Below are 25,234 nucleotides of genomic sequence, written 5' to 3' on the forward strand. Positions count from 1 at the left end.
ATGGCTCTCGCAATTAAGATCCGCACATTGTTCGGGACAAAAGGGGGCAGCCGCATTTTTGTTAGCACAGAGATCACCCCGCAGCGACAAAATGTTCGCAAATTTTTTATTTTTATTATTATTTTATATTTTTTACCAGCATAGCACATACTATTCCGTCGAGTATTCTTTTGTCAGCCTATGTCTTTGTAATGCATGCTAACATGAACAGTTTTAAAGAATCACTTGCTTTTGAAGTAATCTGTGTGAGTATTTTAATTTACCTTTGTTAATGCTGATTTAAAGCTTTCGTAACTGCAGGGATTCATATTCTTGGTTCTTTCGGTAAAGTCACGTAGAAGGGAAATAATAAAATAATATAAATATAAAGCAATAAAAATTCTCACGACGTTTCATATTTATGTATTGTTTTATATTTATTTTATTATTTTATTTCCCTTCTACGTGACTTTACCGAAAGAACCAAGATTATTTGTCAATGCTGTTTGGAAAAATGAAAAACATTTTCATACAATCTTTTTTGCCAATATTTTTTATGTATCTTCCACCCTGATATTTTAAAGTGTGGATATGCTGTCATAAGAATGTAAAAATTACGTGAGCAAAACATTGAAGTGCAACTACAAAACAGTTATTTACAAAACAAGAGGCCTAATGTAACTATGATTCCATATAAAAAAATAAAGATGTATGCATTGTGCATGTGAGAATTTACGTAAACTTATGGGCCTGTGTGGGTAATACATAACGAGACCAAAAACATTCACTCAGAGCTTCCTGGAGGTCCGAGACTGGAGGCCCGGGGCAGAATGACACATGAGGGTCCATTCCTATTTAGGAGTGACAAGAAAACAGGTCCACCATGGGGGCCCTCTTTTGTGTGTGGCCTGAAGCAAATTGCCCCTTTTGCCACCCCCCCCCCCCTTCGGGTGGCACTAACCTCACCATAGTCATAAATGCTGTCCATGTAACATAACAAAGAACCTTTCATTCAAGTGATTATGTCTTAAAAGAAGACAGATATTCTGCAAACTTTTCTTTTACTTGCAGTGTGGGACAGCATTCAACAGTGCTGTACCATGGAACACTGGGAAATTTGGAGACATTTAATACGTATAGTATATGAACACTGATTTTACACGCAACATTTTCAATTTTCACGTGGACTATTGGAGGACACATGGGCCTCTCCCAACTGTAACCCGAACATTCTGGGTCTGCTATGTGGCCACCGAACCTGCCCATGAATGAACGAACCAACTTGCAGATGGGCCACTTTTACCCCCTTTCCATTTGCACATCCAAACCCTGCCAGTATGGGGGCCAGCACAGCATGGGTTACTTTCCTTTGGTTATTTACCGAGCCATGCTACGGCTGGCCTCACGAAACACCTCAATTTGGCTCGGGGCAGGACCAATGATTTGTACAATGGAGGGCTGACCGAGGGAGGGGTGGGCAAGATCACCACGTATGCCAGTTGAGCTTCCGAAGAAATGTGGTAGCTTTGCATATCTCATCCACATTTGCGCACTCACAGTTTGGGGTTATAGACGTCGATCTGCTCGAGGAGGAGGCTGCCAGGCGAGTCGGGTCCAGGTGGTGGCCATGACAACACCTTCAGCACCAGGCCCATCTCAGAACCCAGGAACAGCACTGTGTGACGGCCGTGCGGGCCTGCCGAGGGGTCCACTGCCAGGCGGGTCACCCGGTATCTGTGGAGGCCCGGGATTGAAGTTGTCAGGGAACGTCAGCAGCAAAGGCAACAGCTGCAGCAGCTGCAGCAATAGCTGCAGCAGTAGTATGAGATATGGTAACAAAAACTATTTTTACATTTTGACTTTAAAAACTTTCGTGACTGCAGAAATTAATATTCTTGGTTCTTTCGGTAAAGTCACGTAGATAGGAAAAAAAATTAGATTAAATTTAAAAAATAAAAGCAAAAACCCACGACGTTTCGATCGCAACACAAGCAGTCTTCATCAGGCGGAGATAAAAGAGGAGGCAAGCCTCCAAATGCAACTGCTTCTAAGGGCTTTCAGAGTGAGCAAAGCTGTGTGGCATCAACAGCATGGGTGGGGCAGCCAGCGCCAATGTCGGAGCAAAGCACCAGAAGTACAAGTAAAGCGAGTGCGTTCGACAATGGGTTGAGGGAGGGGGCAGATACGCGGTGGGGGGGGGGAGCTGAAGGCGATGGCACAGTCCAAGTGTGTTAGACACGGCCTCGGACCGTGTTCGTGAACATAAGGCAGATCTGAAACACGGCAGGACCAATACTTCTGCCGTGGCTGATCATTACTTTAATGCGGCTGGCTCACATGAAATTGATTTCTCCAAGACGATGGTATTTTGTAAGCCGACTGGCTATCAACAAAGATTCGTTCACGAAGCCATCCATATATACAGACACAGACAAAATTTCAACCGAGGCGACGATTTTAAACTCGGTAATCATTGGAAAGATGTCATCAACCACTTTGGGTCATGACTTTATTTGTGTTTTCTTGTCAACCTCTACCGTCAGCAGTGTGGATGGGTGTAGCGAGGTGCAATGCCCCCCCCATCTCTACCCCCCCTCTCTACCCTCCCCCTCTCTCTCCCCATATCTCTACACCCTCCCTCCCCCCCATTGTCGAACACTTTGACTGCGCCCTCGCCTTCAGCTCCACCTCTACCCCCCTCTCTCTCCGTGAAAGACTGGCTAAGTGTGTAAACACAGTTTAGCTAAATTTGAAACATACATATAAAATTGTACGCTTTAATTGCTGATAAACGCTGTATTTTGGGCAGCAGGCATTCAAGAAAGGCATTTGAACAATCATAATGATTATGGAAGGATGTCCCCACAGCACTTTTACTTCACTGCCCGACATTAAAACACGATTTGCGGTAAACGTTTAATTTGTATAATTTCATTGATGCGGTTCTCTTGAAAAAAACAACAAGTAAGGAATCAAACTCATTTCTTAGTTTAATTAATTGTCTGGAGCATGGGGATACTCGCATGTGATTTTTTTCTTCAAAGGAGTTCATGAGAGAGCCATAGCAACGGACAGACTGCTATGAATACCCAGATTGTTATAGGCAGGGTGAAAGCATATTCGCCAGTACAATACCGGTGTACAAAACTCCATGGATACACCACATTTCTAAAGAACAAGCCATGCTTACAAATACAGTGAGTATTGCTTATAAAGCAATGCACTGTATTTCGCTGTGTCAGGACACAAAACGTAGCAAAACAAAGTGCACCTTTTTGAAAACGTGTTCAACAGCCCTTGCTCAACATCAATCGAAATGCGCTGATGCACAAACATAAATTCACAAGTGTTGTACTGGCTTTTTCATTAAAAGGTTACAGAGCCACGGCAGCCTTTAATAGACATAACCAGGGGCCCTTTTTAAACCTTTCCCAATTTCGAACATTACTCCCAAAAGACGAGATGATGCTGTTAAAGGGAGTTTATTATTTCTTTCAATCCTTGTCTCTGACAACCGTAATATGTTGCCCACGGGCTAGTTACACGCATACAATAACTCTTCGCTTAGACTCGTTGTCCCAGTTATAGACACTCGTTCATATCACACGTGTACTCAGACATGTCAGAACAACCAGGACATAACATGGGAATAAGAATTATTTCACTATACCAGAATAGAGAACTACTTGTAAATGTAACGTCTTGAGTGGCGGACTATAACATAGCTTACAAAAACTAGGACTTTTGGGCCTGTATTTTTAGTCACAGCTTGGCTCAGGCTTGGTCCACACTTAACTATTGCTGGCTCTAAGCATGGTCCCAATCATGCCCAGGAAGTCCATGAACCGAGCCAAGTGATATCCGAGATGCTTATGCATCTTTGAAAGCAACCGAGTGGTTCAAGCATCAGCTGAGCCCCGTTAGAAGCCAAGCCATAGCCGAGCCGTGATTAAGAATACGGCCCTTAATGTGCAGAGAAGACCTACAGGGAGCAACAGTGGCGAGATGTTAACGACCTCGCCTGGTATACAGGAGATCGTGGGTTCAATCCCGACGCGGATGCCTGCTGTATATTTGGAGTTTGCATGTTCTCCCATGGTCACGTAGATTTTTATCTGGCTTCTCCAGTTTTTTCATCCACATTTAGAAACATGCGTTTAGAGTATTTTGGTGGCTGTACACTTCCACATGGTAAGCCACTTCGTTGAGCTATCATTTGTGGCCAGGTCGCTTCTGAAAAAGAGCTATACAGCTCAGTGGGCCTCACCTGGTTGAGATAGCTTTCCAGGGATGATCCTGGGAAAGACCAGGATAGATGGCAACAGTAGCCTGATACCGAAGACATGGGCAGGCCGACTGACATATGAGAGTTGGCTCACCTGACGAGGGTTCTGATGAACCAAGGCTGCTCTGTGATGGAGCCCACGGCATCCTCCATCAGCGGGTGGGTTTTTATAAAGGCCAGGGTGTCGTCGGGGAAGTCCGAGGAACTCTTGTACTCGTCGGCAAAATCAGAGCCGGCGCAACATCCCGGTCTGCGAAGAACGTGGGCGAAATTGAACGGCGCCTCAAACAGAATTTTAACATCAACCAAAACTCAAAGCTTCTTTTCACGTCCAGGCTCCAATAGACTTCATTATGCTACCATGGTAACATCAGTGCCGAGAAAGGGATGGGGGATTTTGAGTCTGGATGCTTTTTATGTGCGCGCCCAGGATGATCTGAAAAGCCGTGTTCGCATTTCCGCTATATAAAACTCATTGGACATTGAGTTCAATATCGAAAAAGTTGAATACACAAGGTGATGTCGGAAGATGATGCAAATTCGTATAAAATCTACTGAAACTAATATTATCGGCCACCACTCTCATAGCAATTGTTAATGTGAGCAGACTCGGGCATGACATCTTCCCCAAAGAATTAACACACAAGGCCGGCGAATGATGAACAGCCTCGAAATATAATGCAAGGACAAGACAGTTTGGTGAAACCAATGAGATGCAGTCACATAAACCATTATTAAATTCGTATTTAATCAATAATTGACCCAGTGTGTGGAAGGCCATCCATCAGTGGATAGAGAATAGCCGATGGTGTTCAGAATTATATTTAAACAATTATTCCCACACTACACAGTGGCACACACAAATCTCCTCTGAGTTTTACACGAAGAAATAAAGAGGGGGAAAACGTATGATAATGCGTCTCATTATAAACAATATTTTAGCTATGCATGTTCAGTTTTAAATTGCCTCAACAGGCCTATACATTCATTGTACACAGGGAATAGAGAAACGCACCTAATTAAACGTGATTATTAGGCCAAGGTATTCAATGTTACTAATTTCCACAAATGCGAATACAACACTTTTAATGAATCTACACTCACTTAATTCATTAGTCCAACTGCAAGAAGAATCCTTGCGCAGTTCAACTTGGAACAGCTTATTAAGAACGTATTTATTGAAATGTACTGTAGATTCATACATCCGGCAGGTTATGAGAGGAAACCACCTCCTCTGAAATAGTATACAGAAGCGATCGTCCCACTTCTGACAAAAGCAACAATACGAACATAAAGTAAAAAAAATCCAATCCTTATTATGATAGATGCTCAAAGTTTGCCTAAAACAGAATACGGGTGAGCGAGTCGATTACTTATTTATTTTCAACTTTATTTTTGGTGACTGCCAACCGAGATAGTTTACCTTTGCCAGACAGAGCAGAGTACGAACATAAATGATTATCTAAAATAAAGCAGCAATATGCTAGTAATAACATTGAGTAAGACGAATAAGCAGAAACTTCAATCACAAAAAAAACAAGCACCACATAAAACAAAATCAAAACGACAGCCCTTTAAATTGTGAGCTTGAAATATATAACTTAGTCAGGGAACACACAAGTAGCTTATTTGCAGAAAGTTGATTTGCTCACACACTGGTTTTAGCGAGGGAGTAATTTCAGTGAATTTGATTGGGAAGAGGCCAAGCAGCGAGTGATCTCTGAAGAGGGAGGGTCTGCCAAATACATAAAATCCAATATAGTGCTGTTAATGGTCACTTCAAAAAGCTGCTTGCGGCGTGGAACTTAAAGGCTGTGCAATGGTCCAATAATGGAGCGACTCAGATGCCAGCCATGGCTTTACTCAATAGGCACATGGCACATCCAGGAATAAACATACGCACACAGGATACTGTGAGCCACTCAACTTTCAATTAATTTACAAAGTAAAAAAATGTACGAAGCTGACTTTTACTCAATTTATTCAACTAATTATCAATATACTACCGGATGAAGGCCTCTGTTCTGTTGACACTGGCTCATAGGCATGTCCCGCCGAAATTTGTGTCACTCCCATCACTCGGTCACTGGTTCTGACTACGGTTATCTGCCCAAATATTCTTGTTTATACTCATGTTGATAATCATGCTTTGAATTATTCAGTATTTTGTTATCCATGCATTCCTCCCCATCTCCCTGGGTTAGTCAAAGCAGACATCTGGGTCACACCAGTGTGCGAAGCAATGAAGATGATGCATTAGCCTCTAAACAATTAATTCCACAGCATCTTCAAATCTCAATCCCAACCCAAATAGATATTTTAAAGCCAAGCGCGGCATTGGCCCGCCAGAACCCTGGTGGTGGGTGGGTGCGGCATCAGGGGTGCCGTCGGAAAAGATTTAGCCAGCCATGCGATGAGACAGCACACATTAAAGATTCTACCGCTCTCATTGAACATCGCGTACTGGTTCTGGTTCCAAGCGGGAGCAGACCGTCACAGGGGGAGAGCAAAATACCAAATCAACTCTTCAAAACAAATAAAAAATGTTCCCAGGATTATTTTTAACTTCAAAAGTCTGCATACTACGTGCAAGCACCTACTTTGAGGGAGCAATGTTTTTTTTAATACATCCAGGGTTAATAATGATTATTATTTGAATCACATCGCAAGACTTTGAGGGTTGGCGATGGCCCCCGGGAGGCCAAATCGTGGATTTATCATGACTCATGCTGATATTTTCATGCCTGGACTCTTTTATATCACTGTTATTATCATGACACTTTCGGTTTTTTTTACTCATATATTATTTAGATGTGATTGTAAAAATTAAATTTATATGCTACTGCACAAAAAAGCGACATTAAAACAATGTCTGGCCTTTGAATAAGGTAAATGGAAACATTAAATTCTATAAAATTACATGGTACAGAATTTTTTATTTACCAAAAATATGCCAATTAACAGAATGTTTCAAAAGACCAAATTTGCTTGATTTGATGTAATACATCTAGGGGTCTCTCTGATTACAGCTGAAAAAAGTAGATTGTATATGAACACATGCTGTGCAACTCCAGTGACTCAGCTTACAGAGTTTGGATTATATTCAGTACAACTCCCTTTGGTATCTGTAAAAATGGAAAGACATTAAACTATTTAAAACTATTCAACTATTTTTTTTATAAGGTAAGGCCCACTGAGCTATTAGCTTCCTTTTCAGAAGCAACCTGGCCACACATTATAGCTCAATGAAGTGGCTTATCATGTGGAAATGTATAGCAGTCAAATACTTTGAACGCATGTTTCTAAATGTAGAGGGAAAAACCAGAGGACCCAGAGAAAAATCCACACGACCACAGCGAGACACCGCAAACTCCAAAAAAACAATAGGCGTCAGGGTTGGGATCGAAGCTACGACTTCCTGAATACCAGTCGAGGTAGTTAACATCTCGCCGCCGCGGCACCCCATGCGGACGCGCACAAAGGCACTCGCATTGGCATTACAGATTACGCCATCCGAATGACAACTTCAATGGGGGTTAAAACACGTAATCAACGTTGCCAAATCGTGCATTTCGTGAATTCGCCTAAGTTACACTTGCACGCCGCTGCAAGATGCACGCAAAATGCCTTTGAAAAAGGTGCACTTCTTGTTAATGGGGGGGCCCAACAAATATCAAACAGGCATGCACGCCACGTAGCGCAGCACTCGAACGGGATCTGCTTGTCGTCGGGTGAAAGGCAAATAAAAGGGCGCTCCCCCGCGGAGCAAAGGACGAGCTCTTTGGCTGCTCTTGGCCTTTTGTCTCCCGAAAGCTCACGCGGCATGCGCCTGTCACTTGATTAAATGCAGCTTGCTGTGCGCACCCACGCACCGACACTCCCACACGCAAGCCATCCACGCCATCAACGCACGCATCCTTTGGCAACGAGACCTTTTTGCTTTTTAAAAAGTGATCTCATGGAGCTGACAACAACATGTGATCGTTGTAGCAGAAATGAGTGTACTATCTGCGAGTGCAAATAACCCGAGTGGGCGGGGGTGAGATACTGCAAAACACGCCTTGCAAAATTATAAACATGGTGAACAAATTATCAATTATCCCATGACCTTACACTTCCATTCGGACTACGATGTTAACGAGGTGCAGTGTCAGTGGAGGAAAATGGCAAAGCGACGTTTCGGTTACATTTACTGACCCCGTTTCCCAGCGTCAACCGACACCGCGGCTTGTCTGGTGATATGTTAATTCCCGAACGAAGTTGACCATGGAAGCGGGAAAAACACAAAGTGAAACGAACGAGAGTCGAGGAAAGCGTGGCAGACCTGGGTTTGGGAAGCTTGTCCTCGGGCACCGTGGTCCAGCCCGAATCGGAACTTTTCTGTTCCTTAAACCGGCCGCGGAAGACGCTGAGCAGTTCCTCCATGTCGAACGCACACACGGCAGAGCCTGGGATGCTGGTCACGAGTGTGCACAACAAGGAGAGACACGCACACACACGTACACAAAACACATGTTGAATGCATGCACGCACATACACACAGGACAATAATACACAAACACACAATACACACGCTCATACAAACCCATGTAATACAAACACACGCAATTCACACAGGCGCATGTACATACGCACACACACCCGTAAAGAAAACATGCAATACAGATGCGCACGTAATGCACGCACGTACATCACACATACGTGTGCACGCACAAACACACACACAGCACATGCAATTTAGACAACGCATTTCACACACACATACATCACACACACGTACATGCATGCCCACACACACAGGACCCGCAATACACAAACACAGTACACGCAATACACAAACACACACGCGCACCATGTGATACTTTCAGAACCACGCTATTTTCGTAAAACTTTGAAATACCCATTGAGCAATTACATGACCTACACACAAATCTATGGAGCTGCACCAATGTCCACCTGCGCCTTTTCTTTACGGTGGGTCGTGGCAAGACGAGCATCATTGAAAATCCATAAAAATCTATCCTCGCCGCAGGGCGTGTGGGCGTAGTTCATAATATAAGCACAGCTCAGCGTGCAAACAAGTACCCAATACAATTCGGTATTACGGAGGACAACACAAAGACATCCGACAGCCCTGCACGGTCACGACAGAGCAATGCATGAAAGAGCGAGGGGAAGCCTCGGACATTGAAATAGTTTTTTTATATAATAAGGCACAGACAGGCAGTGTGAAGGAATGTTTAATGAAATCAATCACAAAGGCCGAGGAGAATAAGACGCTTATCAACAAACGCAGGCAGAGGATCGTGAACATGGGCAGCGCGCTGAAGGCAACTCTAGGTTTGTGAAAATGGCAAAGGCGAAGAGTAACATCACAAATTGGAGATCCGTGAGTAAATGAGCGACAAACCACTGTTACAAGCAGATGGGCCCCTTCTCTCCATTCCTGAAACAATGGAAGGGAAGTGGGCACCATCACATTCTGCTCCAGACCCCCGCCATGGCTAAAGAAGAAGAAGCTCTGAATGCCTCGGATGGCCAGATGTTGCCTCTAAAAAAAAGCAAACACTTCCTAACGACCAGATAAATAACTCAGTCGTGCATGGCAGAACAAACACATGCCCCCAGGAAACGACTTCACCCTCTCCTTGTTTTTATTTCTATTACTTAAAGGACTGTCAAAACATGAAAGGGCTTATTTAATAATCTATTTGTCATTCATCAAGAACGTAACCATTAAACCTGCTCTACCCACCCAACAGTTGACTGCTGTGGCACGTTCTTGGGGTTTTGTGTGGTGACTTTTAGAGGAATCTCTGTAGTTTTTGGAGCATGTTTTTCTCTTTCAGCTGCAATTCGCTCACTGCGCTTCCAACCATCGGATATCATCCATCCCAGTGATTCGTCTTACCCAGTCCACTTGCTCCTTGTAATGGGGTGCGATGTCTTGGGCACTGGTTTTTCCTCTGAACCATGCGTTTCACTTCATATCTTAGCTGGCGAGTTGGAAAGCCAAAAACCTATGCCCGCTTCTCTAGGTGACTTTCAGCTGTCGTGCCAATTTACGATGCAGCTGACCGCATTCGATGAGTGCTAAATCTGTCCTGGCAAATAATCAGTGGGGGGGGGGAATAAAAACTCCACGCACCTACAAAGCAGGCTCGTATCTGTGCTTCCTTTGTATTCAGGTGCTAGTGGGCAATTTCTTAATTAACCCATTTCACCACGTGTTTAATCCGTGCCGGCAATCGGCGCGGGCATAATTGAACTCGTGTAAAAACACGGGCAATGTGCCAGTATCTGCTGCAACGGAAATTTTTGCCTACAGCCTCTTGAGGAGCCAAAGCAATAGCCGTCGGTGCCAACTCGGCATCACGGCCAGGGAGACAGTGAACACGCGGCTGCATCGTCCCAGTGAAACACCGCTATCACACACTGCCGAGGCTCAAAGGGTGAAAGAAGCAGATGTGTCTCGTTATCAGCTTTTAATTTATTCTAAGCATTTCAGCAAGGCATTACAATAATTCATGCCAATTTATTTCTGAAACCGTCGATAACACTGCCCAAAAAATTAGAATTACTAAATAAATAACGGCGACACCTGTATCCACGTACAAACGCGTAAACAAGCCGGGAAGGGCGAGATCGGCAGGTGAGCCCCACCCCCACCTCGCGCGAGATTATAAATACCGTGTCTTCCCACATGCGCCAATCATCCTAAACAACACGGGGTTTTCTACCTATTCGCGCTATTGTTGCGCAATTTCCTGCAAATTGCACCACACGCCGCTGCTTCTGCTTTGTACGCCCGCCAAGTTTTGGTTTCCCAACCCCAAGCCTCAGGCATTTCCACTAAATCTGAACAATCCTGGTGAAATCCCACACCCCGGCACAGCGTGCGGGCTCGGATCAACCGCGCGTGCGTGCAATGGACAATTATATTTCTTCTGAAGCGTTTCCATCAACAGTGAAGGACATCTATGCATTTGTCTTGTCCATCATTCTCCATATATCACGGCGGCAACGTGGAAGGCCATTGCAACCTTTGTAAATCTCAACACATTTCAGGCACTCTTTGTTGGGGAGCATAAGGTTAGTCGGACACTCTTCCACTGTTAATGCAGTGCTCATCATGAGATCATGATAATGTGGCCCGACAACAGCTAACTCGAAACCACTCAAACTCTTATTTGTATTAATGTGTGTAAATAATGAGAAAAACGGTGCAGCTTTAAATACTTTCAGTTTCAAACCACACGCAAGACACTTCTAAAATGCACACAGCCATTTGTGCATATGCAAAAACCATCAGCAGTTCCTAAAGATGTGCAGTGTAGTACTCTTGCTGGTGACCTAAGACAACAGGACCACAATGCACTTCTTCAGGAAATGCTTATTGTTTTTGCATCAGCAGAGAGGCTGAGTGCTGTTTATATGATTTTGTGAACTTAATTAATTTATGTTTCACTTGTTTTCACGATTCGATGTGAGAAAAAAATAAAAAGTCCACCACACTCAATATATAATGAATACATATTTAGGTATTGTCTTTGCTAGATGGTTGATCCTTACTGTGCCTATGCACAGGACAGGTTATTATTAATGTCCATTAATTACACCCATGTTCTGATCTCTAAACATCATTCAGGTATGAGCGTTGAACGCTGGGGGACTACCACACAGCTATGCAAACTAGGTGCTTTTGACAAGCAAGGTGCAGGTGGTATTTTAAATAATACAATAAAAAAGCCAAGGGTTCATTATACATGTGTATGAACAACCTCAGACCCAGGCGGAATAGCGACATTTTAATGAATATTTTACAAATGCCACGGATGGGTCACACACTGCCTCAATTTCCTATTGTAAGCACGAGAGAGTCATTTTTTTTGTCCCTGCCACTGCCCTCTCACCACCACTCCGTCCGACACCAACACAAATAAAGGTGCGCAGGTCAACAGGTTAAAGGAGCCCGTTACAGAATCCACACTCAAAAGATAACAAGCACCGAAGCCAGCTGCTGTAATGTGAACATTAATCTTCTTTGGGTTCAAGGAGATGGTCAAGTAAATGTTTTACCAAGACTATGCAGAGGTCATTATTCAAAATAATAAGACAAAGAAGAAAAATTACGCAACCGCATGGATTGTCCTAAAACACTTTCCGACGTACATTTGTTCTCACGATTATTTACAAATAATGATGGGTGCAGAAGCAAAATATTTAGATGACATCGTACGGCGCATGATGTAGGACATCGTAAGATGACATCACACGGTAATCGGGAGTGCATGCGCCAGTATGACGTGATGTAGAAAGATGACATCACACATAATGGTGTTATCGCCTTGGCTGACTAAGATAATACTTTGAAGTTTGGCAATCGTTTGATCAATTTGGACGGTTTTCTCTAGGGTAAGTCCCTAATAGCAAAATCACTTTATCATAAAATTGTTATTCATATTGGATTATCTTTACGGGAGTTATTGTACCCTTCCTCCAACAGCCTGGGCCATTACATTAACACGTTCAACCTTCGTTGAAATGAGATAAAACCCTTACAGAAACAATTAAAAATATTTTTCTCAAAAATCCCCATTATTTTACAAGCTTTCTTCCTGTTAGAGCCACGGGCACTGAATTCAGCATCAAGGTCAAAATATGAGAAAACAAATTTGCACAGGGGACAAAAAAAGCGAGCAGAGGGTGAGGGGTCCGTGTCCGTCTGATTAAATGAGAGTACCTGTTGGCAGGGGTGGTGAAGACGCCCAGCACTACGTCTCTGCCGTTGATGGTGATAATGTCCGTCAGGGCCTGTAGCTCATTAAAGTAGAAGTGAGTGTCGCCGGGGACGGAGCAATTAAGGCGCGCTTTAACGAAGGACGTCCAGTGCTTGTCCAGCACACGCTGCGAGCCGCCGGCGTCGTCCTTGCACACGCGCGCCACGCGCGACACCACCACCTGGGCACACGGGCACACGGGGACACGTCAGCCACGCGCGACACCACCACCTGGGCACACGGGCACACATGCACACAGGAATACAGGCACATGTGCACACATCAGTCATGTGCGCAAAAAGTTATCGTTGTCGCAGTGTGTTCGATTCCCACCTGGAGTATCTTTCTGCGAGGGGTATGTATGTTCTCCCCCTGCATCGGTTTCCTCTAGGTTCTGCAGTTTCCTCCCACAGCTAAATAAAACACGCAGTGTAACTAGTATTGTCCAAATATGCAGATGCTGAAATTTTATCTGCAAATTACTCAATTGTGATGAGGCATAGCAACATCACCTCCCACTCCCCCCAACCTTCAATGTGAAAGCTTGGCAGGCATCTCCTGAAAAAGTATTGAGACCCAGTGAGGCTTTCCTGGGTAAACAAGTATAAATAATAATGCTCATGCTGAATGCAAAATGTCTAAATGCAATTCCATTTCAAGACATTTTAATTTTTGATTTGCATCTTCCCCACCGATTTTATCCCAATTCTACAATCAGTGTCATGCCACTGATTGCAGCGTGGCACTTTTTGTTAGAGAACTGCCAATGAAAAGATGATATTATAGAGCTACCTCTGAAATCCCTTCTAAGTGACCTCTGGTCCAGAAATTAGGGGGCAGCCCTTCCTATCGACTCTTGTCAATGAATGTAATATTCATTACACTCATATCGAAACGCTATTTTTAATTATAAGGCCTGCAATTTAGCCACATTTTTATGTAAACCAAATGGAATGTGGTGGAGGGGGTGGGGTGGCGACAGTGCTGAGACGATCAACTCACTATGCTTGGGAACCCGGTATCAGCAGACAGGCGGATCTGAACCCAGGATGTCAGCGGTGCCGACTCATTGCTTTGACCTCTGCACCAACCGTCACCCTTAACCAAGATGATGTAAATTAAGCGACGAGCGTTAGATTTGAGGCGAGAGAGGTGACCACGACACAATTTGTGGTGGTCTTGGAAGTTGTGTTGGAAACTCCACATGACTATGACGGGGACTATGATGACGAAGGGAGGGGGATAACCTTCTATATGAAAGAACGATTATCTATGATCTCGATCAGGCTGGAGGGAAAAGAGTTAAGTATTAGGTGTGGACTTGAAGAGAGGGAGGGAGGCAGCCACGTGGGTCAGCCAGGGGGGAAGAGATAGCAATCACTCTTATTATTAATGGCTGCCTTTGCCAACAATTTTGTCCCAAGCCTGCACTCAAAAATGTCAAAAATTACACTTCTTAATGTTAAACTATAGAATTAAGACTTGAGAGGCAAAAAACTTTTTTTTATCAGTTTTCAACAATTGCCTTTTTTGCACAGAATATTAAATGCCACACGAACACGGAAAAGCCAATATTGGGTAGATTTTCCTTACACATGAATAACTGGCTCCATTAAAGTACCCTTAGAAATTATGCGTTGGGTTAGGAAAAATGCTGAACAATAAAAATTGTTAACTCGAGTCCTGCAGAAATGGAGGAAGAGCCTGGTTATTTTTTTTTTCAGCTTTCAAAACAGTTTATGCCCCTGCCACAATAATGCGACTGATAAAGACAGCTCAGTCACCACCCTCCACCCCACGAGCTCGCGGCTCTACGCGCTCGCACACACCCCTGTGATTATTGGTCCTTTGTGTGTCATGAAAACGTCACAATACTTTACAAGGTCAAGGCCGACCTACATCAACTCAAAGAGCCAACAACTCGAAACCCTCCAGACAAACGGAGGGGGCTGGATAAATACAGCATACAATGACAATGACGCTTCATCCATTCAGCCTCGACCAGAGCAAGCCGCTTCAACACAACCCAGTAATGAACCACCATCCCCCCCGCTCCATGACATGCGAGTGATAGAGCGGCAAAACATGAAAGGCAGGCACCCGGGGGTCGGTAGGCCCGGTAACCCAGATTTAGCGGCTATGACAAACTTGAAAATTACTACACGGGGGCACCCACAGCCGCCAATTGGGGACCAGGTCACACAGCATCAATCAGCCACCGAGCGCAGTGCTGGTGGAAGGGCACCAGTCGCGCCACCGTGCTCACTGGAGCTCACAGCGGAGCCGAGGCTGAGCAGCCATCCGTCTGTGGCACAGCTGACCCCGCCAATGTTTCATGTAAGGACGTGGAGAGTGTCGCGTTCGCATGGCCCAAGTATTCAGCTGCCTGGGTATTTGGGCCCTATTATAATGCTAATAAAATGCAGCTGGTTACATTTTAATTTTTTTAATTTAATGAGTTTCCCCTCCATCTCCTCTCTCACGCAGCTTTAGTCTCCTTCGCTATTATGCCGGCAATTAGAATGGCATCATCGCTTCAAGTCGAGAGGAGAAGAAAAAAAAAATGCGGGGTTGATGTCTCAATCAGTAATGACATGGCCCTTGAAGATATTGAAAATTATGTTTGTAGAGGGGGAGGGAAAATAAAAGTGCACGTAAAAAAGATTAAATGAGAATGAGAAATTAAATTAATAATCAGGCCGCATATATATCTTGGCTTTGTGCATCGTGTTTACAAAAAGAATTAAATGGGCAGCTTTTAGTATGAACAACTGCCACATCTGCGCTCCGTTCGCTGGTTGGCTGTGCAGCCATGCAGATGGAGAACTGCCAGGTCTCTTCCATTAGCATTGGGAAAGGTTAAGCGATTCTGTCATTCCCTGGGCGCACGCCACGCTTTGACAGACTCAGGCTCAGGTGCCTGGCTCGACAAAAACGGGAATTTAATTCGGCTTGTTTCTATTTATTACCTCCATTACCGTTGGCTGCTGAATTTAAATGCGGCAGAGCGGGCGGGTAGGGTGGGATGGATTCCTGCGCAGATGGTGGTAATTGGATTGGGCCCGAATAGGAAATTGTGTTTGCAATCTGCATCTCTCGCAGTCTGGACCTTGCGATAAAAGCCCGTCTCCTCTCCACCGCCCCTGCAGGCCGAAACTGGTCAAAGGGGAGCTTGAGTTGTTCTTAAAATGAGCGCACGCGCACATACGCGGGCACGCGCTCGTGCCAATGCGCAACGCAATGCGAGACAGGCTTAAGGATCCGCCAGGGTTCGGGGGCTTATCCGTCTTTGGTGGTTCATCCTGCCGTGTCCAGGCTGTAGATCTCAGCGATACACTTGTGCACGCGAGCAAGTTGTGTTTAAAGAGGCGCGGGAGGTGCATCACTCCGTGTCGCACCGCCGCTGGCGACGCTCATGCTGGCCCACGGGCCGGGAGGGTGGGTGGGTGGGCGAGCGGGTTGGGGTTGCGGGGTGATATCGCCAGCGCAATGTGCGCGGCGGCGGGCGGCAGAGCGCACCAGCAGGGGGGCTTCCCAATCTAAGCCTGGACTCAGGAGCTGCGAGGATGAAATCACCGCTAAGGGGAAGGCGCCCTCGTGAAACGTCGCACGCTTCGCCTTTGCTCGTTGATATTCCGTTCGCACTACTCTCGCCATCCCAGGTTCAGAAGTCAAACAAAGGCGGCGAGATTGAAGTAAACCGAGTGAACTCTATTACAGAATGCTAATCCAGTTGGCTTGAGACGCCGCAATCTCATCCTACTCCCTGAGAACGTTTGTTCAATGACCAGGAAACAAAGGAATGATTTTTTTACGCACAGCGTTAACCCCTTCTTGCAGAGCCTTCTCCATTCTCTGCTCTATTCTACCAAAGCAGAAGTTGCAGGCTCAATCATTTGGTCTGATTCAGTTCAGCTTTTGTTTACCATCCCCACAGAATGGCAGAAGAGCAACACTGTTGGTTACACTGTGTGCGATGAGGCGATTACTAACCACTGACCTCTTTCATTAACAGCGCACGATGTCGGAGATGGAAGGAAGATCAGGGGAGAGGCACTTTTTTACATTTGTTAAACAGCAGCTCCGCAACTAGTTGACTTTGCACTTGTTACCAGTAAGGTGCTTATGCTGTCTCGAACGAGTATATTCACAAAATAGCCTGTTGTACCGACGTGATGCGTAAAGACTTTTTGCTCCAAAAAAAAATCCTCACGCAAGTATGGCTGGCTTTCCGTGGCGTAATCCAGTGCAGAGTCCCGCAAAACCCTCCACGATTATTTTGACACGATCTAAAATTGTATAAAAATTACATGCGGTCGATACCACCCCCACACCCCCCCCCGCTCATTGGCCGCATCGCAAGCCGTTCATCATGCCAGGGCTGTGCCGCAAGCACTGCATTTTAAACTTCCTCGCGGCTGGTGGCAGGTTTTGCTTTAAGAGATTAGCGTCAAGCCTGGGAGGTGGGCGGACATTTCTGGACCTCCTTAAGAGGCAGGGTTTGATTTTTTTTCCAGATGGGTGTGGAAAGTGCTGCTGTAAGGGTAAGTTGCGTCTGAAGAGCATTTATGGCCTACAGCTGGAGGCCTTATGTTGTCAGGCTGGGGTAATGTGAACAACAAAGTGGCCACATTTAAAAGTAACCGTTCTCGTAAAAAAAAACCAAAGCAATTATTGATCCCAAAAAAAAGACTCCAAAACCACATGCCTAAATAATGGATTGTTCTTTTGAGATTGCAGCAAGTAAAGTTAATAGGATTTGGGTTAAGCAGATGGCCAGTATCGTGCAAGCAGGTTATTTATGGAGCTTGGTCAGACCAATGTGAGTTATTGCTCAGAGAAATCTGGACCGTACAGAGCTAATGAAACACTTTCTAAATTACATACGCACGGTGTGTTCCTTTCAGCGTAGGGATAGTGCAAATTCAACGACGGGCTTGTGTATTCACTTTGTTTACAATTACCATATTGAATACCCATGGGGAAGGGGAGAAGAAAGAAAAAAATAGGCATTTTATTGAAGTTACGTCTCGCTGCGCAATTACATTTATATTTATAAATTTGGTGCTATTACACGGAAAGTTTTAGGCCTGCAAACGTTTTCACCTTCTCAATTCCGTCATTTCCAGATGGGAAAAAAACAAATGTCACCGTCATTGGATTAGGGAACTTCTTTGTGTAGTTTCTGCAGCTTACCCCAATGCACGGCATGTAAGAAACCATTGTTACATCTTGCAGCCCCTTCTCTACACTGAAGAGTTGTGGAGAATTTGGAGGCCTAGGTATTAAACCTGTCCCAAGACAAATGGGAGAGAAGAAACGATTTTGAATAAGCTGCACATATTTTCAAACTCGCTCTGCGCTTAATTTGATCTTTCTTGAAAGTAAAATATGCGCCAGGCTTTAATTAAATCTGTAACCGGACATTTATTGTAATCATAGCAATCGCCCAGCACAGAAATAATGTTCGCATTCTATTCCCCTGCAAGCTTAACATTGCAACATCAAATAAAGGGATGTTACAATGCTAATGTCGAACATACGCATACATTTTCTTGACTGAGACAAAAGAGCTAATAAACGAGGTGTTTTGAGGACAAGTAAACAAACACGTCTGCATGACGATATCAAAAGCTGCAGAGTAGTGCAGCTTTTGCGGAGAGTGCAAGTTCCCCTTAGTATAGACACACAATCTTGATTTGAAGCTTTCGTGACTGCAGGAATCCATACTTTTTGGTTCTTTCGGCAAAGTCACGTAGGTAGAAAAATAAAATAACATATTATTTTGAGATATATTATACGAGCTTTACTACCCCTGCTTCGCCTGGGACTTAATTCACCACGCCCGGCCGCCTTTGTCTCCCCAGTGGCAATGTTCACACACACCAGTTAATTGTTTGAGGCTGAGTGGACCTAAGAACCTAGGGGAGGCCCAGGACCGGTCGAACTCGGGTCGCCGGGTTCGTAGAGCAGCGCGCTAACCACTACACTACAATGCGTTAAGTTTCCACATGCGCGGGTCACGTGACAGATGTGACGTCACAGCTCACTTGCTATGCTAAAAATATATGCATTAATTGCCCCCCCCCCCCCCCCCAAAAAAACACACAAAAGTGTATTTTTATAATTTTTGCATGGTGTACAGTCTGGAAAGTACCCACATGGCAAATTTCCAGTATGTTGCATGTCGGGAAGTACGCATTTTGAACAGACACACATATTCACAACTTTGCCTTTTATATATGTGGAGATTATATCATTTTTCATTTAATTTTATTTTTCTACCTACGTGACTTAACCGAAAGAACCAAAGAGTATAGACATACACTCTTCCGTACTCCATTTCAAGCACAACACTATTACTTTTTCTTTTTGGGTGCCACGCCACAGCCACCCTTCAAAGGGGATTTCAGGAGAAGAATATACGCACACATCCGCAATGTGTGTTGCGAGCAAGAAAAACAAATCTGACTCTCAATAATCGTCACTTTCATTTTACCTTCCTCCCACCTGCTAATTCGCATGGATTTCTGCAGATGGATGTCTGCAATGTAGTGGGGTCTTTGTAAATGGAGCTAAAAACTATCGTCCACCCTCTATCCCACCCCTCCTCACCTCTGATGGGTTCTGTGCCTACTTAAGCCTTTTTGGACGGTGGGGAAATGTTATACTGATGATGACTACAAGATCCCTTCACTGTAGAAAACACGTGTCACTTGTTAAATAAAAGGCTGGTGAGGTTACGACTGCAGTACTCCCTAAATACAAACGCGACAAGAAATCCAACGTTTTGTTTTACAAGATTAGGCCAATGTGCGATGCTCTCATGGGCAAAACTGCTACACCACAATGAGCAGTTTCTCACCCACCACTTAAAATGTCCAATACGATGTTTCTGTGCCCTACAGGACTATCAAAAGCAATATTTAATGTCACTTAAAAATAAAGCAGAGTGTCGGTGGAAAGGAATACTGTTCAAATGTGAGTACTATACTCTCGCCTGGATGGATTATTTTTACCCACTGAATCCCATCACATCGGAAAATAGAGAAAATTATTTTGCTATAAGTCTGATTGAGTTAGGCGAAATCAATTCTGTAAAAAAAAATCGTTGGTTGAGTGATTTCAGGAGCCTATGGCAGTGCTACCCAAGATAAAAAATATATATACTGAACCAGACATGCCAAGCCCTAGATTATAATCTTATGCCCTCAAAAGGTAAAAGCTTGTCATTGTGGGTATTTGGTCTTTATGGTTTCAGCCTGGTTATGAATAACTGAACTAAACAGTCATAAAAAATTGGTTTGCACTAACATCAGCAATTTTCGTGTACATTTCTTTCCTATTTTCTTTATTGTTGTACTTTTTATGCTATTGCTGTTGTCATTTTGGTGACCTGTGTCACTAATTCTATCTACTCTCCTGGTCTCTTGAAGATCTGGCCCGGCTAAACGAAATAAAAATTGAAACTTGAAACAGGCACTGCTCTGTGCGGCTTATTCAGCAGATATGCGCATAGCCAAGAGCTGAAGAGAGCATAGTGGAGTAGTCGTGTGAGATGGCGCATTGAAGGATGCCAGGTAATATACAGATTGTCGCAACTCCACTCTCTAAGAAATCAATATAAAGCCAATTGTCGAGAGATGAAATATTCTTCACAGCGCACTCGGCTGCCAAAAATGTAAAGAGATGAAAGAGACAAAAACAAAAAACATGCAAGTAACTTCTCACTCTGCAATCTCTCTTCTAGGAAACACGTTGTTTGCAAGCGTCGTGTGGACCTGTGTGCCCATGCTGTCTCAAACGTTGTTCATTTTCTACAACATCCCACCTCCTCTTTCCATACTTGGGCTCATTAGCACTTTCAACTGCTGCGGTCATAACGAGCACAGCGGGGAGTCAGGTCTGTCCATAAGATTTATTTTCATAATTCTTTTTTTTTAACCTCCCATGACGTCAAGAGTGAGTCAGCGGGGAGCGAAAGGTAAAGTGTTCGCACGTTGGCATGGTTGGTAGCGCGTGGGCATCGCTCTCGCACGCATTTCCATCAGCATCAACGCAAAATGGGAAGGGCTGTGCGGCTAACACCAATGTTGCTCCGCTTACCACATCTTTGCGGTTTCCCTGCCCACATGTTTGGTCTGTTATCACTCTTCTCTGCATAATCCTGAAACATGTCTTGGGTCGGCGTTCACGCTCAAGGTCTGGTTACACGGGGACCTGGCTGACGTTAGCCTCGAATGGGTTCACGTGAAATTAATTATGCGGGGAGTGGCTTGGTGCCCGCTATTCGCGCGATTGCTGTGAATGCAGCAGCAATGGCACAGCAAACTGCACTCCGAGGACCCCCAAATGAAATCTAATAATGTGAACGGTGGCTTCGAGGTAGTTTTTAAGAAATGTCCAAAACCATTTCCCAATAGGTTGTCGATGTTGAGTAATGTCCTCTTCCTCAAATGCATTATACTGACACAGAATAATCTGACCGCTGCCTCATTTACATTGCAGAACCTTTATAATAAAGTGCAAACAAAATAAATGTTAAATACAGTTTGTTGCAATGACGATGAATAACCCTTCAATTCAAACACCCTCACCGCAGTCAAGCACCTATGTCAACAGGGAACATCCAATTTTAACTCCTCCAAGGCAAGCACGTATCATGCGCATTAACCATTAACTGTAACGGTTAGATTAATTTGATTGATCAGAAAGAGGAAAAAATCTGTATTGGGCCGTGTAGTAGTGAGAGGGAATGGCTAGCTGAAGGAGATCATCGAGGGAATGTTATCGGGGGGAAATTCCGAGAGGAAAGAGGAGAATGGAGATGCTAGAAGAAGTTCAACAAGGACGTACATACAGATGTAGAGAGCAGCGGAGGACAGAGCAACACAGAGGAGAGAACTGACACGTGCAAGTTGTTCAGTGCAAGTGTGCAGGCATCCTGTGGATTCTCTGGTAGGTGGCAAGTTTGGCGCAAATGGGTAGCTCCATGGCTGAGCGCAACACGGCGTGTGCGTGTTCACTAAAGCACAGGCCCGGTTCGTTGCAACACTCAAGCCCGTGAGAGATGCATTAACCACGCCCTGGGTAATCTTCAACGAGAAGACGCACACACGCAAGATCGCCCCTCTGTAGACACTTGGGCGCTGGCATGCAAACAAACGCATCCATCACACTTGTACGTGTCACTGTGCGAGAACGCAGACGGTAAGAAAGCAAACTGGGATCAGGGTTAATTTTAACAGCGCTGGGGACAAAGCCTTCCCACCAGGGGCACAGGCCGATTGCTATGTTTCCTTTGGTTCTCAAAAGAGCCACTGAGATTCCACGTGGACTATCTTTCAGTTTACTTTTCTACGATACGATAGCTGTCGCGCACTTTCACCAAAGTTTTGCCTTGGAGTTATTGCTATCGTGAGGACATTGCCTGCTACGTTAGCCACATGTACTCCATACAAGGTACAAAAAAAAACCCCTCACTATTGACTCTTTCAAAGGCAGATTTTTTTGTGTTTTATTTGCACGCAGACACAAACGAGCTGTGTCACGTGGCGGCAGGACCGTGCCGTGTGTGTGGCTGGGCTGAGCGAGAGGTCTGCTGCTGCTGCTGCTTTACCTTGCCGAAGACGCTGTACTCCACGGCGATCTCACGGAAGAAAAAGTAGACGTGCTCCCCGTACTCCACAGCATGAACAAAATGGGGCTCTGCATTGTGCCAGCACAAAGTGAGGGGACGTGGAGCCCGTGTGTGAGAAGGGGGTGGGGGGGGGACCACGTACAAACATTATTGAACAGGGGGGCCATTACATACGCACGCATGACACCTCCAGATTAGCACGGTTGGCTTCGTATGGTGCAAAAGAAGTTCAACATACAAAGACATCCCCCCACCGCATTGCCTTACAGACTTTTTGGAGAAAGTGCTGCTATAGCAAGCACCGTTAAGGCCTGCACGGCACACGAGGGGGTGAGTGGCCAGCACAATGCCCGGCTGCCTTTGTCTCCCGAGTGGCGATGTTTATACACCGCACCAGGTACTCATTTAAGGCTGAGTCGACCTAGGAGAAGCCCAGGTCCAGTTTAAATAATCGTGATTGGTGTTGGCCATGAGCCAGAATCGAACTCGGGTTTCCAGGTTTGCAGCGCAGTGTGCCCACCTCTGCGCCACCGATCCCCGCATACACACGCACGAGTTGTTAGTGTTTGAAACGCAAGCGTGACTGGTTGAGATGTTACGATTTACTGTTGCCGGCGCTGCTGTGCGCTGGGCCTGCCAATCGATTACACGTGGGTGCCGTCTCACACTGCATTGCGTGCATAATCAAAGGTTTGCTTCACGGGGGCGTGTTGGCCTGCCCTACACTGCATTGTGGGGGTGCGCGCGTATGTCAGGAGTGGTGGCGGAGTGGTTAGCGCGCTGCGCTATGAACCCCGGCGACCTGAGAAAGCATAAGACAAAAGTGGGAGGGACACATAGCACCTGCCTCACATGATCAGATTCTATTTAGTACGTCCTCATGAGGCACTGTATGCATGTCTTGAGAGAGCAGCAGCACATTGGATTAATAAATGCAATGACGGTGGCTCACTACCTGCTTGTCTCATGCAACTCATGTGCCGCTTAATAATATGCCTGTAAGATGACAGGTTTTACAGCTAACGTGCAGCCACTCATATCTGCTCCACCACGAGGCATAAATTGGTCTCCGCGTTACTTTTAATTCATCTCGTTTCAATTTCAACCTGACCTTTTCAGAAGCAGAGCATGTTAATATCCCTACCGCTGCAGGATGTCTGTAGCTCATTTACGTAGTAAATGATGAGGAGCAGGGAGTGAGTGCTAGGCAGGGGTTTAGAGGGAACAAAGGGGAGCTTAACGGTGACAATGGGTGGAGACAAAACAACTGCACCTTTGAGCCACTTTGAGTCATGCTTGATAGTTCTCAGTGTAGGACCCCCACCCATACTTCTGTACACGACTGCATCTATCGCCAGAAAGTCCGTGACCGTTCCAGAATACATCATTCCATCTGGGGAATAAAAAAAATGAAAAAATCACGCGTACGCACTCGAGTCAATAACACGCGCACACCTGCCACAGCCACAGGGTCACAGATGTCAGCGCAATACCACTTTGTGGTTAATTGCTCAATGCATTATGTGGTCGCTTTGCCTGTGACGCACAAATTAATACGATGAACGCAACATCTGTCAGCGCGGAGCGCGTGCGCGGGATTCAGTGCTTTATGGGAAATTGCATTACATCATTGAGCGGGAAACCAGATTACGTGACCGCGTCGTCCCCCGCCACCGTGCGCGAACGTGGCAGCATCTGTATTGTCAAATAAAACCGCGTCGTAACTCTCCCGACAAGAAACACGGACCCGCGCCGTTCACTAAGAACGCACGGGCCTGCGTCGCAACCCGGGTCGCTTCGCAGAAGGCAGCCATTCAGTCGAGAGTGCTTGCAAACACTTAATGTGCCAGACGACAGCCACCGGAACACGGCGAATATATCAGAAGCGTAAACATTACGGGGAGCAGTTTGACGAGGCGTGCGCAAATGTCGGGTGCTGTTTGACGTTCGCCACGACCACGCACGTGACGATCCGTCAGAGAGGGAAGAAGTGAGAGGTGCTCACCAGAAAAGAGTGCCACGTTGCTCTGCCGTGAATCGTAGGGACACTTTGCCATGCCACTGATGTCTTCTCCTTCCACCTCCAAGGTGTCAAGCTGTGTATCAGCGAACACGAGAAAGGAGGAAGAAAACGGAGCAGTAGCACAGGTGAGAGAAAAAGCTTTGACAACAACTCTACAGTTGAAATCTAATTTTAAAAAATCGTAATGAAATCGGTGAGAAAAAAAAACACACGCACAAAAGAACTTCTAACCTGATAAAATAACTGCCGCTGCTGTCAAAATGCTGTTGTCAGTTAATTAGTTTACCTGGAATGAAATACGTTTTTATCTGCAGTGAGGAGTGCATTTTGGGGCTGTGGGTACACGTTTTCGGGTGTTCACGTGTTTTTTGCCGAATTTGTTCAATTAGCTGAGGTTTGAGGTGTCGGATGAGAATTAATTTGAAAGGCACAAATTCGGTCCGGTGCCATCGGAGGTGAGGGCCATAGAATCACACCCCCCCCATTTCTCCAACACAGACATGCGCTCAGGTTAGCAGGCAGGCATC

The 25,234-nt window shown here is 45.2% G+C and overlaps 1 protein-coding gene across 3 annotated transcripts in view; it reads right to left on the bottom strand.

The window, feature by feature from the left end:
• LOC144945974 (semaphorin-6A-like) overlaps positions 1–25,234 on the bottom strand; it is a 147,270-nt gene that overhangs the window by 33,411 nt on the left and 88,625 nt on the right. For all 3 annotated transcript variants that reach the window (XM_078874668.1, XM_078874669.1, XM_078874667.1), the window contains 7 exons: positions 24,690–24,780; positions 23,958–24,077; positions 22,664–22,752; positions 13,008–13,225; positions 8,589–8,720; positions 4,359–4,514; positions 1,537–1,713 (listed from right to left, as the gene is read on the bottom strand). In XM_078874668.1, the coding sequence (XP_078730794.1) occupies positions 1,537–1,713; positions 4,359–4,514; positions 8,589–8,720; positions 13,008–13,225; positions 22,664–22,752; positions 23,958–24,077; positions 24,690–24,780 (983 nt within the window). The remainder of the gene's footprint in view (positions 1–1,536; positions 1,714–4,358; positions 4,515–8,588; positions 8,721–13,007; positions 13,226–22,663; positions 22,753–23,957; positions 24,078–24,689; positions 24,781–25,234) is intronic.

This window comes from Lampetra fluviatilis, chromosome 39, assembly GCF_964198595.1.
Source record: "Lampetra fluviatilis chromosome 39, kcLamFluv1.1, whole genome shotgun sequence".
Classification (NCBI taxonomy): Eukaryota; Metazoa; Chordata; class Hyperoartia; order Petromyzontiformes; family Petromyzontidae; genus Lampetra; species Lampetra fluviatilis.